The sequence below is a fragment of the Castanea sativa genome, chromosome 7 (assembly GCF_040712315.1).
Source record: "Castanea sativa cultivar Marrone di Chiusa Pesio chromosome 7, ASM4071231v1".
Taxonomy (NCBI): domain Eukaryota; kingdom Viridiplantae; phylum Streptophyta; class Magnoliopsida; order Fagales; family Fagaceae; genus Castanea; species Castanea sativa.
In genome coordinates, this window is record NC_134019.1 from 35,335,917 (window position 1) to 35,351,790 (window position 15,874).

Below are 15,874 nucleotides of genomic sequence, written 5' to 3' on the forward strand. Positions count from 1 at the left end.
GATGGTCAAGATTTTACTTTTATATAAAAGATGAAGGATTAGGATTCCAAAAGTTACTAACAGTTGATAATTTGGTTTCTAACAATTGATATCCATATATTTTATGAAGAAAATATGGGTAATCTGGTCACACAATATTTTCACAAAACAAAACAACTAGCAAGGTGGCAAGTTCAAAAGCAGGAAAAATACATAATTACACAATACTAAGAAAGCCTTTAATCAAAACGATCGAATAACATATAACATAGAGTTGAGTCCTTCATCTATGTTCCTGTTAGAAATACTGAATTGAATAGTATTGTATTTCTCAAGTAAAATAATATACATGAGTGCCTTTATATAGGAGGCATATGAGTGCTGTACAAGTAAATATGAGTGCAGTACAAGTAAGTGATCTAAATGGGCCAAGCCCACATATGAGTGTACGTTAACAGCCCCCCTCAAACTCAAGGTGGATGTGAGACCAACTTGAGGTTGTCAACCAAATCACGAAGGCGTCCCTTAGGATGAGACTTGGTGAAGATATCTGCAAGTTGATCTTTGCAGGAGACAGAGAAGAGCTTAAGAGCACCATGAACAAGATGATAACGGATAAAATGACAATCAATCTCAATATGTTTAGTCCGTTCATGGAAGACGTCATTATGAGCAATGTGAATGGCACTCTGATTATCACAATAAAGAGGTGTAGCAGAGGATGTAAACACACCTAAGTCTGTAAGAAGCCATCGTAACCAAAGAAGCTCAGATGTGGTATCAGCAAGAGCACGATATTCTGCTTCAGTACTGGAGCGGGCCACAAAGGTTTGTTTCTTACTTCGCCAAGAAATCAAGGAAGAGCCAAGTAGAAAACAATAGCCAGTGGTGGACCTACGATCAGTGGGATCTCCTGCCCAATCAGCATCAGAGAATGCACGAAGTACAAGAGGAGATTGAGCTGAGTAGAAAAGGCCATGGAAGAGAGTGCCCTTCAGGTAATGAAGAATGCGCAGAACAGCAGCATAGTGAGTCGACTGTGGAGCAGACAAATACTGGCTGACACGATGAACGGCATAAGAAATGTACGGACGAGTAACCGTGAGATAAACTAGGCTGCCAACTAATTGTACGTAAAGAGAAGGATTAGACAATGGTTTCCCCCGAGGGAGTCGGATGCGCATTAAGCTCAACCGAGGTGTCAACGGTTTTCTTGTCGGTGAGTCCGGCACGAGACAAAAGATCGAAGCATACTTGGCTTGAGTAATATAAAGACCATCTGAGGAACGAGTGATTTCAAGCCCCAAGAAATAGCTAAGATGTCCAAGATCTTTCATCTCAAACTGCTGACTAAGAAAATCCTTGAGTTCTTGTATGCCACTAAGGTCATCACCAGTTACGATCATATCATCCACATAGAGGAGAAGTAGAATGGTGCCTTTATCAGTACGACGAAGAAATAAGGCAGCATCATAAGGACTGGCAGTGTAACCCAAGCGAGCAATAGTAGAGCTAAATTTTGCAAACCAGGCTCGAGGAGCTTGTTTAAGACCATACAATGCTCGGCGAAGGCGACAAACCTTGTTGGAGTCAATGGAGAGACCTGGAGGAGGTTGCATGTAAACTTCTTCACTCAAGTCCCCATTAAGGAATGCATTTTTAACATCCATCTGAAAAAGATCCCATTTTCTAGCGGCGGCAACGACGGCAGGGAGGGCACGAACGGATGAGATGCGGGCAAGCGGCGCAAAGGTCTCTTCATAATCAATCCCATACTCCTGTGTAAAACCTTTTGCAACAAGGCGAGCCTTATAGCGCTCAATGGACCCATCTGAGCGAGTCTTAATCTTGTAGATCCACTTACAACCAACCACAGACTGTCCAGGAGGGAGAGGAACTAAGTCCCAAGTATGGTTTTTGGTTAATGCATCAATTTCCTCTTTCATTGCAACCTGCCATAAAGGGTCAGTGGAGGCCTCACGATAGGTTTGAGGCTCGTGGAGTGTAGCAAGTGCAGTGTAACAATGGTAATCAAGTAAATGTGTAGGAATGGATCTTACCCGGGTTGAGTGACGAGGTGGAATGTCTTGTGGAGGTGGAAGGTCTTGTGGAGGATCTTCAGGCGGAGCAGGAGCGGGGGACCTAGGCTCGAGTTGGGATAGCTCGTCATCAATCTGCTCATCTTCGACCTGGCCAGAAGAGACATTAAAAGGATCGGGTGTTTGTATAGAAAAGTCTAAAGGAGGATCAATAGGAGTTGGAGAAGGAACATGAGACTCCTCTGGAAAGACTTCAAGTACAGATGAGGTAGTGAGGGAAGAACGAAAATGAGAGAGTTCAACAAACAAGCGGTGTTCCCAGAAGACAACATTACGAGAAACACAAAGGCGATGAGAGACAGGATCATAACAGCGATACCCTTTTTGTGTTTCGCCATAACCAAGGAAACAGCAAAGTCTAGATCGAGGCTCAAGTTTGTTGTGCTCATGAGACTGAAGAAGAACGAAGCAAGCAGACCCAAAAGAGCGAAGGTGATGATAGTCAGGGGGTGACCCAAAGAGGCGCTCATACGGAGTTTGATTATGGATGACAGTGCTTGGAATGCGGTTAATGGTGTGAACAGCATGAAGAGCAGCTTCACCCCAGAATGGAGGAGGAACCTTGGCGAGAAGAAGAAGAGTACGAACGGTGTCAAGAATATGACGAAGTTTACGTTCAACTCGACCATTTCTTGAGAGGTACCTGGACAAGTTAGATGATGTACGGTGCCATAGGAGTGTAACGAGCTTGAAAAGCATATTGAGTGTATTCAAGAGCATTATCAGAACGAAATATTTTAATTCTTTTGGAGAATTGGGTTTCAACCATTTTTGCAAAGTTACTGTATATTGGCAAAATTTCAGAACGAGATTTCATAGGAAATATCCAACTATAACGAGAATAATCATCGATGAAAACAACAAAATATCGAGATCCACCAATACTAGCAACAGGAGAAGGTCCCCAAACATCAGAATGAATTAACTCAAAGATACTATTAGAAATAGAATCACTATTATTAAAAGGTAAAGTTTGTTTTCCTAAGCGGCATGAAGTACAATCAAAATTGTCTTTGGACACGAACCTAACGAGACCCTTAGAAGCTAAGCTGTTGTACCCGAGAAGAGGGTGCATGACCAAGACGAGAGTGCCAAAGTGAGAGAGAAGGTAGGGAAGACACCGCGGCGGCGGCGGCGGTAACGGACACGGAGCAACGGGTGGAAGATGAAGATTATCCACGGAAACATACGCCCAACTCTAGGGCCGGTCCCAAGCTCTTGCCCCGTCCTCGGATCCTGCACAATACACCCGAGAATAGTCAAAAATAAGGCGATAACCTAGTTCGGCTAATTGTCCCACGAGAACACAAATTATAGGATAGGTCGGGAACATGGTAGACCCCGGGAACGAGAGAGGTTGGAGGTTGAAACAAAACCAAGACTATTCCCATGCATGGTGGAACCATCAGCTATGTGAATATTGAGGGGATGTGGAGCAGGATTAAGTTTGGAGAATAAGGACGAGTGAGGTGTCATGTGATTGCAACAGGCAGAGTCAAAAAGCCAAGTTTGAGACTTACCGGATAAAACTGAGAGAGCAGTGGAAAGAGATGCATTACCAGCCATACGAACAGCTTGAGCTATGATCTCCTGTAGGTCAGTAGGTGAGAGGTTGATAGTGGATCCAAAAGACTGGGACTCAGCTGAAATGGGAGGCATTGGCGGAGTAGACTCAGTGTTAGCAACTGCAGCAGTAGATTTGTTGCGACGGTAACAAGTCTCAATAGTGTGGCCAGGGCGCTTGCAATAGTTGCAGAACTTTTTATTGGTCTGTCTGCAACGATTGCTGGAGCCAGAAGAATCACCTGAGTGCTGAGGTTGCTCTATGGAAGGAGTAAGGGCCAGAACATTAAACTTATCCTGGGCTCGAAGAGTTGCAAGGCGAGCTTCTTCTCTGACTAACTCATTCATAGCAGTATCAAGAGATGGAGGAGGACAACGATTCAGAAGCTGACCTCGAATGGGCTCATAGTCCTTGTGGAGTGACATCAGGAACTCATAGAGACGAAATTCATCTCTAATAGCAGCATATTGTTGGGCATCTTTTGAGCATGCCCAAGTTGGATCAGAAAGGTCAATTTGGTCCCAAATGAAGCGAAGCTGATCATAGTAGTCATTGATGGACTGCCTCGGTTCTTGCCTGAGTTGATGCAATTCAACCACTAACTGATATTTCATGGATCCGTGAGTGGTAGAGTATCTTTTGGCCAACATATCCCATGCTGATTTCGCATCATCAAAGCTGTCCAGCAAATTGGAGATGTAGGGAATGTAAGTATTTCGAATCCATGTGAGGATCATGTGATTGTGACTATCCCATTCAATCATGCGATTGAGAAAAGCAGCATCTTCTTCACTTGCCCCCTTCACAGGAATAGTGATTGCACCAGTGCAATAATGCCAGAGCATGCGACCCTTAAGGAAACTGCGCATAGCTTGAGACCAAGATAAGTAATTCCTAGTCCCCTCCAATACAGTATTGATGGGACGAGGAAGAAAAACATCATTTTTATCCATTTAGAGACACAATATGCAAAAACAGACTGCAAAAATGAAATCTACGCGAAAAACTGAGTAAGGAGAACCTGGCCCGAAAAAGTCAACTCCAGAAAAGTCAACTCCAGAAAAGTCAACGGTCAACGGTCAAAGGTGACGTCAGCGATGACGTGGCAAGCTGACGTGGCAAGCTGACGTGTCTAGGGCTGACGTCAGCAGGACGGACCTGGCGCGTGACGGCGCGTGGCGGCTCAGATTGGCGCGTGGAGGCGCGTGGGCGCGTGACCTTTAGGGCAGAACCTTTGGGCGGCGCGTGAGGGCGCGTGGAAGCTCCAATGACTGTAAGGTTTTCACTAGCAGGCAGATCGGAGCAAGAGGATCTTCGTGGTACCTTCAGAAAATTTTTCGGAGCAATATTCACGGCGGTGCCGAAAAAGCAGTGGTCTTTGCAGTGTTCGAACTCCCCAACAGCGGTTGCTACAGGTCCGGAACCTGAGGACGATGTCTGGAAGACTCGAAGGTTCAACGGCGAAAGACTGTGGCAGTTGTTGTGACAGCGAAAGCAATATGAAGAATGGAGTTACACCAATAAAGACAAGACTGCGAAGAAAATGTCAGAGCAGTGGCTCTGATACCATGTTAGAAATACTGAATTGAATAGTATTGTATTTCTCAAGTAAAATAATATACATGAGTGCCTTTATATAGGAGGCATATGAGTGCAGTACAAGTAAATATGAGTGCAGTACAAGTAGTACAGTGTGCAGTACAAGTAAGTGATCTAAATGGGCCAAGCCCACATATGAGTGTACGTTAACAGTTCCAATACTGCAGGATTGAATAAAGAATACTTTTTTTAGTACTCTGAGCAAGCCCCTATCTTAATGATCTTCGGTCGTTACACTTCCTTCCTCTGATGTCTTTGGTTTCTTCTTCTTTGGTGGTTGAGCTCCACGATTGCTGCAAGTTTTACAGGCACACATAAATGATTAGCAATTCCTACATTAAAGGGCAAAAGATGAAAGATAGCTAGAATTAATTGTGTGAGAGAGTAGGAAACCTACGTAATCATGCAGTCCAACAAATCTATTCCGGTATCCTGTGAGTACTTCTGAACGGATAGAACATATAGAGGTGGCTTGTCTGCGTGACCATTGGTGCGAAAAAATGCAGAGAGGTCAAGTACGATACAAAAAAGAAAATTAGAAGCCTTTTTGGCTGGCTTGTGGGAGCTCAACAGAAGGCAAAATTTGTGATCGGATAAGTGGAGAAGACCAGGACTAATCCAACAGAAATATTCAGAATCCCCCAAAAATGGTGTAGGGTTGAGCCGTTCACAAGCCCACAATTCGATTTTAAATCAAAACCAAAGATAGAGCATACATTCCTTTTCTCCATAGATTCGATGGAAGCCCAATAGGCCTTAGTATGATCAACAACTACAACCCTTCCACATTGAATATCTGAGTCAATTACCGCCCATTGCTGCTGAAGCCAAGTTTCCCATCTAGAAGACACAACATTGTATTTTAAAAAATCAGCACGCATGTTGTTTACTTTACTATTACTCAGATCAACCACCATAATCTCGTGTTTGTCTTCCTCCAACACCAAATGAGCGTAAACAATTTCATCGAATTTGCTTCTGATATCAGAGCATGGTGGGTTTGGTAGGCTTTCCCAGGTTTCCAAAATGGGGTCATAAACCTCCATCCATCCACGCCCAGAGGAACGATCTTCGGGTATGGGTTCGTAACCATATAAACCGCCAAAAACATAGAGCTTGCCGTCTACAACAATGGTCTGAGGGTCTTTTCTGCGGTTTTTCATGGGCTCATCAAGCTACTTCCAACCCATATCAGGACGTGTAAGGTCAAGGGTCCAGACAAACCTATTGGGCATATAGATTTCATTCAGAGAGTAGTCTTCGGCGCCTCTAACTTCTTCAAATTCACACCTAGTGAGTACATAGCCACCAACAGAATACAGATGGTTGTTTAACAGTGCGAAGTATCTAGAGGTGTAAGGTCCCTCGGTAGTGGCCACTGAAAACAGCGTGAGATTCTTTGGGGTGAAGTCGCTGATATCCTTTGCCTTTACTCCGTGAATTAACAAGTTGAGTGGAGCAACAGGACGTGTGAGAAAGTATGAAAGAGGAGCACGGGCTTCACGGTCTGGGACCTTAATAGTATAACACTTCACTTCATCGATCTTTTTTAGCGCACAAATACAGATCTCATATTCACCGTCAAGATCATCTAAACTCCCCCAACCTATATTCTCCTCCACCTCCTCCTCCATCGGATCCATAGCGTTTTCCTTTTTTTTCTTTCTATTTTTTCTTTGAGACTAAGTTGGATGTGAGAGAGAGAGATATTGAAAGGTTTGGGAATTAGGGTTAGGGTTGGGAATTGGCGACGATCTGAGTATTTATTGTATTTATAAGGTTGTTGGCAGCTTTTTTATATCTAATATAATCTAATCTAAATTAGAATTCTAATATATATTGTGTCACATGTTAATGTAAATATAAAATTGAAGTCTAATTTTCTTCCATTTGTTGTAATTTCGACGTGCTTTTTTTTTTTTTTTTTTTCCCCCACTCCCTTGTATTTTCAGGTTCACCTCCCTTTTCCACACCGATTTAGGCACCTTAATATACAACTCCCCTCTTCTTCAATCAATGCCATGGAATTTCAAAAGAATCTCTCAGTATTAATGATGCATGTATTTGAGTATTTTTATATCTTATATAAAAAGAGATTCTCTAAATATTCTGATTGTACTTATCTTTACAATTTTCATGGTCCTGATTTATACTCTGTAAAAAGAATTCCAATTATTCCTAAGGTTTGATTACTACTTTCTTTCATCTGTCTATACTGTCGTTCCTTTTTATGTAATTTTTTTTATTGTTTAATTATATAATTTTGTGGTTTTCCTATGATTGATGTTGCATGTTTATTTTCTTTCATCTGTCTATACTTTCTTTCCTTTTAGTCAATAATTTTAATTGTTTAATTATAAAATTATTTTGTTTTCGAATTATATTGCATGTTTATTTTCTTTTTCATAACACGTTATTAGCACGAGTCTCTACCCAATTTCGAAAGGAAGTTATAATCCCATTATTCTTCAAACATCAAAAATTATTTGTGTAGTTTTCTCAACTCACTGTAAGTTTCCTTTTAAGGAATTAGTACTTATCTTATTTGTTTGTCTTTATGTTTTATGCTCATAATTTTAGTGATTTTTAATTGATTAAATTTTTTTTATGAGATTCATGTTATTTTATTGTTATATATTGTTATGAGATTCACATTATGAGATTTGCATTTAATTGATTAAAATATTTTGCTAAAAATGGTTTGTGATAAAGCAACTTAATCATAGCTATATGTAGCATGTATGAATCAACCTTGAATATATATATATATTTATGTAGCATTCTTTCATTACAATTTTGTATTATAAAAATATTTGTTAAAAAATTACATAATGCTAAGTTTTATTAAACACGAATAAACTAAGTTTTTTAAACATGACTAAACTCATGATTAATAAATAAATAAAAAACAAAACCAATAGTATCACTTAAATAATAAAATACAATATATTTATTTCGATTGTTTTATTAAATTATATTTATTCTCGTGCGGTAGCATGGGTTACATACTAGTACTATATTGGAATTATTAATTTAGAGCAATTATTATAATTTGGAATTACTACATTTTTCAATTACAAAAAAAAACCTAGGGGTGTGATGAAAAATTATTTCACCGCGCATAATTTGTAAACAATCTTATAATCTTATAATGTGCGGTGAAATTATTTTTCATCACACCCCTAGGTTTTTTTTTTTTTTTGTAATTGAAAAATGTAGTAAATTATAATAAATACTCTAAATTAACCCTTACCTAAAAAATAGAAGAGCCTTTGAAAATAAAAAACAAAAATTGTTACCAAACATAATCTTATATTTCTTTAAAGAAAAACAGTTTTACAAAGACAGTTTTGGAAACAAATTTCAGAAAAACAGATTTCTATTTGAAAACGGTTTTATAAAAATAGTTTATTTTTCTGAAAACAGCTTTGGATTACAGTTTCCGAAATCAGATTTTTATTTGAAAAACAGTGTTATGAAAACAGTTTATATTTCTGAAAACAGTTTTATAAAACAGATTTTTTAGAAAACAGTTTTATATATTTTTGGAAAAAGGGTTTCGGGTTTCCCCCTAAAAAGAAATAGATTTTTTTTTTTCGAAAACTTTCTTTTTCATATTTTTTACACGAAAAAGACGAAGACTTGACTCTAATTGCGGCATACGGTGAATAAAATAAAATTATGTTTGAGAAAATCATACTACTTGGTCGACCATTTTCTTTATAATTGTCATCATCTTAATTGTTAATCAATAAAAGACATTGAATCCTTGAGTATAAAGTTTAGTGGCCACTCCGAATTCCATCATACCAAAAACTATAGTGAAAATATTAGAAAAAGTTAAAGGAAATGCTCCTAGAAAGATCCTAAAATTTAGTAACTACACATCCACGTTTGTTTGTTTTTTTTTTTTTTTTTTCAACTTTTATGTATGGCAGTTATAATTTTTTGTCTAATCCTAAAATGTAGTTTTAATCCTAAAATTTTGCCATTTACTAAACATCCATAACATGAGTAAATAAAAGCTTAAATTTCAAATTTTATGGCAGGAGATACACATTTCTTTTGGTGTTGTTGTTCTTTTTTAAAAAATTTAATAACATTTATCAATTTTTGTTTAATCCAAAATTTTGGTTTTTTAGTCCTAAAAGTTAGCCACTTACTGCACATCCATGACAAAAGTTAAAAATAGTTTAAATTTCAAATATATCAACAACATCAACAACCTTTAAAATTGAGAAAAAAGTACGTAACATTTTTTATGTAGTAAATTAATACTTATGGAAAAAAATTTAAATTGAATTTGACATAGAATTATACAAATGATAAATATAGTTTCTATTACAAAAGAAATTATTTTACAACAATTTCTTAGATAACAACCACTTTATGTGAGGTTTAATACATATAATAATTCTTGTAAAGTCTCTCACCCGAACTTATCTAATATTCCATTCTAATGACTCCTTAATGCAATCCAAAAACTTTGTGCATACCTGAACTTGAGAGAGATAAAAGAATTAGGGTTAAACCAAGTTTTTTTTTTTTAATTTAATCAACAAACCAAAGTTAGAATTTAACTCTATCATGGACTCTTTAAAATCTAATCACCACATCATCAACTATTTAAATAAATAACTAAATAGAAAAAATAAAATTTAACACCAAAAACATATACAATGATGGTAAAAAAAAATATTCTTAAAAAGAAAAAAAAATACGTAGAAGGAAAAAAAAGGTGAGGAAATAGAAGATAAAGTTTTTTTAGAATTTAACTCTATTATGGACTCTTTAAAATCTAATCATCACATTATCAACTATTTAAATAAATAACAAAATAAAAAAAATTTAACGTAAAAAACATATACAATTATGTTAAAAAAAAACTAAAAAACTTTAACGCCAAAAACATATACAATGTTGGTAAAAAACAAAATTCTTAAAAAAAAACTAGTCTCATCACACGCGCTTCGCGCGTGCAATGAGACTTTTCTTTTTTAGTGGTCTTATTTTGTAGAAAAAAATGTATTTAATTATTTTATATATATATGATTTTTATTTTAAAAATCTAATTTATAAGTGAATAAATCAATTTAAAAATTAATAGGAGAGTGGTCCTATTTTTTAGGCAATATTTTAGTGGGAGTTGGAGTTGCATTTTTACCGAATTGTCCTTTAATTTTGTCTCTACTTAAACATAAAACTGTAGGGGCATCTTTGAACTAAAAAAATGAGTTTTTACCAGATTAGCCTTTAATTTTATCTCTATTTAAACATAAGACTGTGGGGGCATTTTTGAATTAAAAAAATAAGAATCCAAACAGAAGAAGCCCCTTAAATAGTAGTATAGATAAGTAGAATGAATAAAAAAAGTAAGGAAATATAAGATAAATATTTTTTAGAATTCAAAAAAAAAAAAAAAATGTGGGCTTAGTAGAAACATGGTGGGACGTGGCAGTTATTAGATTTTGGGGACAGTTAATGTTATATCCTAGGAATGAGAAATGTGTGGGGATGTATTTACCGTTGGATTCAAAAAATTGCGGCGGAATTCTAGTTTCACTTCCATCTCATCCAATTTTTTAATTTTTTTAAAAGAAAATGCAAAAAATTTAATATTAGAAAATCTAGAGGTAGTTTCTTTTCCAAATTTAAACAAAAATTTGTTCTCTGATGAAAAAATATATTAAATTTAAATAGTAATTGATCATTAATGAGGGAGTATTGTAGTAACTATTTTTATTTCAATTCAAATTTTCAAAACTACATTTAAAAAAAAAATTAATTAACGTGATACATATAAAAAAAAAAAAAAAAAGAGTAGAACTCAAAGAAAGTCAATCATAAACCAAAGAAAATAAGACTGTGGGGGCATTTTTGAATTAAAAAAATAAGAATCCAAACAGAAGAAGCCCCTTAAATAGTAGTATAGATAAGTAAAAGAATACAAAAAGTAAGGAAATATAAGATAAATATTTTTTAGAATTCAAAAAAAAAAAAAAAAACGTGGGCTTAGTAGAAACATGGTGAGACGTGGCAGTTATTAGATTTTGGGGACAGTTAATGTTATATCCTAGGAATGAGAAACGTGTGGGGATGTATTTACCGTTGGATTCAAAAAAATTGCGGCGGAATTCTAGTTTCACTTCCATCTCATCCAATTTTTTAATTTTTTTAAAAGAAAATGCAAAAAATTTAATATTAGAAAATCTAGAGGTAGTTTCTTTTCCAAATTTAAACAAAAATTTGTTCTCTGATGAAAAAATATATAAAATTTAAATAGTAATTGATCATTAATGAGGGAGTATTGTAGTAACTATTTTTATTTCAATTCAAATTTTCAAAACTGCATTTAAAAAAAAAAATAATTAACGTGATACATATAAAAAAAAAAAAAAGAGTAGAACTCAAAGAAAGTCAATCATAAACCAAAGAAAATAAAACAAAGAGGAACTTGCAAAAGATAGAACCTGAAAATTTGTTGGTTGAATGCTTCTTTTGTAGCATAAGGCAGCCCTGTCTTTGGATCACAATACCTATAACATGAAATGACAATTCATTAGGAAGTACGGTGGTAGAGTATATGAAGAAACCATTCATTTCAAAATTACATTTTAAAAAAAAAGTAGAGCTCAAAGAAAGTCAATCATAAACCAAAGAAAAGAAAACAAAGAGGAACTTGAAAAAGAAAGGAGGATGTAGAGCTAAATTAAATGTCTTCAATCTAAAGAAGAATGAGAGATAGAAAGTGAGATAGAAACTGCAAAATGTACATGAGTTTATGGGTTTTAAAGTGTAGGAGTTTTAATTTACATATTTATCCTCGTTAGTTGAAAACTTGTAAGTGGATATGATGAGGGTACTTTAGGCATCCAAAATGTGGAATTTACATGTTTATCCTCGTTAGTTGAAAACTTATAAGTGGATATGATGAGGGTATTTTAGGCATCTAAAATGTGGAATCCAAACAGAGGAAGCCCCTTAAATAGTAGTATAGATAAAAAAGCATAAGCCTTTTGCTACAATTAAGGAGGCGCTGCCACGTTAGGATAAGTTAAAAGAGCAATAAATTATGTTGTTTCTCACCGTTAACATTGTTTGATGGTCTCTGTGTGTGTGTGTGTATATATATATAAATCGATTAAAGCAAAATAAATAAATAAAGGCTTGCAATTGAAAAAAACCTAGCGATACAGAGCCTGGGACACGGAGAGAAATAGAGAAAGCGGTGATAAGGAGAGACATCTCAAGCCGTCGCTGCCACCACCGCCATTCGTCTGCAGCCATTGAAAATGCTTGAAAGACCGATCGTTACATGGATTGAAAGCCCATTACACCATATAAGGGGAAAAAAAACATAAAAACCCAAAATACTTTTTACAGAGACATACGTTGCTAAAAGGGAGAACCAAGAAAGAGAACGATAGAGAGAGATTCAGTCTGTCATTAATGGTGGAGAGAGAAACAAAAAACAAAAAAAACTCCTCTCTTTGTGTGACAAATAGTTTGCTACCTTCATTTTGCAGATAAATGCTTTGCAAATACATTGGTTAAAATCTTGATCTTGAACAACTTCATTTTGTGTGTGAAATGCCATGTTGTTGTGTGTGAAATGATGAGTTTGTAATACTAAAACATGGTATACTTTCTTGAGATGAGAAAGTTTTTAATAATAAGATTGGATTAAGAAGAGAAACAAACCTATCTTTTTAGAGCTAATCCAAACCTATCTTTTTCAATTCTTAAGTAAATGTACCTAATTCTCACCAAAAACAAAAAAAAAAAAAAAGAGAAAGAAAAAGAGAGAGTAAGTACATCAAATAGACCGAATTGTACTGAAATGGATTTGAGAACATGAACATACAATATTTGAAGTTTTTTTTTTTAATATGCAATATTTGAAGTTTTGAACATTAGAGAGAGCATATAACCAACAAATGCATCCAAATATAATTTAACATGTAATTCCTAATTGAAACCTAGTCCTCAACATCCACAAGATCAAAATGAATCTCAAAATTGTTATTCAGTTGATGATGCTTTGCAGTTTAAATTGAGGAGTTTATATTTACTTATATATTTTAGGAAAGAAACAATAAATCCAAAAAATAATGAAAATACATTTTTATTTAAAAGAAACTTCAACACTACATTTTTTTTTCTCATGAAAATGCATAAAAATGAAACTACAAGTGTTGTTTTCGGTTGTAGAGTTATAGTGAAGAGAGATGGACAAGGGCCACAAGGCAACGGCCTTAAAAGTAGTGCGGTGAAATGATCTTTTTTGTCCCTGTGCAGGATATTATGGTACTGCAAATGTTGATTTCTTCTATTGTATTTGACTATTTTTCTCCTCCCCGTCTGTCAAGTAGTCTTTCTTTCTTTCTTTCCTAATATTTATAAAAAAAAACCACTGTTGAAATTAAAACCATTTTCTAATGTTCAAATGTTAAAGCCTGGATTTGGCCTATATTAATTAGGAGTTTGGACTAATAAAACCATTTTTAAAGCCTAGCTTGTGTTGTATTTACCCATCTTATGCTTCACAAGTCTTAACAAAAATTGTAACTAAAACCTAAATTATAATAAAAAGTCAATTAATGTGAAATTATAAATTTTTTTAATATATATATATATGCACACTAAATTATAGTTGTGAAATTAAGTAGTAATTAAAAATTTAGTTATTTTTTTAATCTAAATATTCATAATAATATTATATATGTTAATGTCCAAATCATATTATATATACTATATCATAAAAGTTGAATTTTACAAATTGTGATTGTGATAATTAGATACACGATACTTAGATGTCATATGTATTTACAACTAAAAGAATACGTACTTGTTTGTTTTCTTAAAACTATGGATATTATATTATTTACCCAATTAAAAAAAGTTCAATACACAACAAACAATAGGACTCATACATGCACAATAGAGATTTCAATATTGTCCCAATAAAACTAGACAAGAAAAAATTTGAAATAGGTATCATAAAATATTTTCCAATCATTCTCTTAATTGTCCCTTATCCAATTAACCAAAGCATTACACAATTGAGAATATATTAATAAAGACTAACCGCCCTATTATATATTACCATCTTATTTTAGATGAGAAAAAAAATAAGACCCGTAATTTATGATACTATTTGTCTTTGATAGGAAACTTTATTAATAAGTATTTAATATAAATTCTTAAAAAGAGAGTTTAGGAATACAATTTGTGCGTGTGGATTTGAAAACTATAATTTTGACGGTATAATTTCCAATTCCATCTCATGAAATAAATCTGAAAGTTAGACAGTCCTCAATCAGACCACTAAATTCAAAAGATATCATGAAATCAAGTTTCAACAATCAAGATGCATCCCCACAAATTATGTCCAATCATGTGTGATTATGAACAATTAATTTTGATTGGTGCAATTAACTATTGAAGAAGCAACATTTCCATTGGTCATTCAAGTTTGAAAAGTGTGTCATCATGCCTTCCTTTTTGTTAGATTTATGTTAAACAATCTTATGCCAAAAAAATTATAGGAGAGGAAAATGGAGATATATCGGGCAATTGTTAGGATGGAACAAGATGGCAGTGATGATGGCGTTCTTTAGGTATGTCTTCACAAATTTGGTCCAGTGCAGGCTTCTGGAAACTTGCTTAAGTTCATTTTCAACTGTAAATTTCAGGTTCACCCTTATAGTATCCAATCAAACCTTGATGAGCTAGTGAAAGGTCTAAATGAACATTGCAAGAAATATGGACTACTGTCCCAATTTCCCTGGTTTGCTTATTCCCGTTGCCCAATTAGGAAGTCTCTAGTATTCCATCATTACTTTTAAATGTGTTATGTTGCATCCACATGACAATTTTCCCATTTCTTTTTCTTTCATCTTTTTAGGATGAAGAGTAATCAATAGCCTTATAACACATGAGGAATATTTGCTGGAAGACTATCTTCACCATAAGTAATAGAAGTGGGCAAAAGCTTTGGACTTAAATTGGATATTAATATCAATTTTAATTATAAGCATTTTAAAAAGCAAATTCAAATGATAGAATGCTTGAGTTCAAATGTGATTATAATAGAATAAATAAGGATGGGAGAAAATAAATCAAGTGTCAGATGAAGGGTAAGATCATGGGTTCAACACCAATTAGATGAATGTGTAAGTAGGAAAAATGTATACATATTTACAAAAAATTTCTACATTACTTATACTGTTGAAGATTTTGTAGTGTGTTATACTGCATTCCAATTAATTGAAGTGTCTTTGGTTGGCAACTTAGGATGAAGGCAGTCTTATTTTTTTAACTTAAAGAGATCTTCTTGGTCAGGCACATGAAGTGAATACGTTTGACATGTGATGCATCAGGTTAGGCAATCATGCACTGCCACATGTTATATATATGTGTGTGTGTGTGTGTGTGAGAGAGAGAGAGAGAGAGTGTGTTCATTTTCATTATGATAATTGTCGTGCATGTACGTTTTGCTACTGCTAAAGGTGGAAAACCCACAGACTATGGATGAACAAGCTGTCAAAAATGGATTGACACATACTAGAAGTGAGGATAAGTTAGTAAAAAGTGCCTCTAACAGTCCGTTGGCAAAAAGTGTCGTCTGCTA

At 34.8% G+C, this 15,874-nt stretch overlaps 1 protein-coding gene across 1 annotated transcript; it reads right to left on the bottom strand.

Moving 5' to 3' along the window:
- Positions 1-5,807: 5,807 nt before the first annotated feature.
- On the bottom strand, positions 5,808-6,404 carry LOC142644382 (kelch repeat-containing protein At1g19460-like). The gene has a single exon (XM_075819009.1). It carries the CDS (start codon positions 6,402-6,404, stop codon positions 5,808-5,810), a length of 597 nt encoding a protein of 198 aa, XP_075675124.1.
- Positions 6,405-15,874: the final 9,470 nt, after the last annotated feature.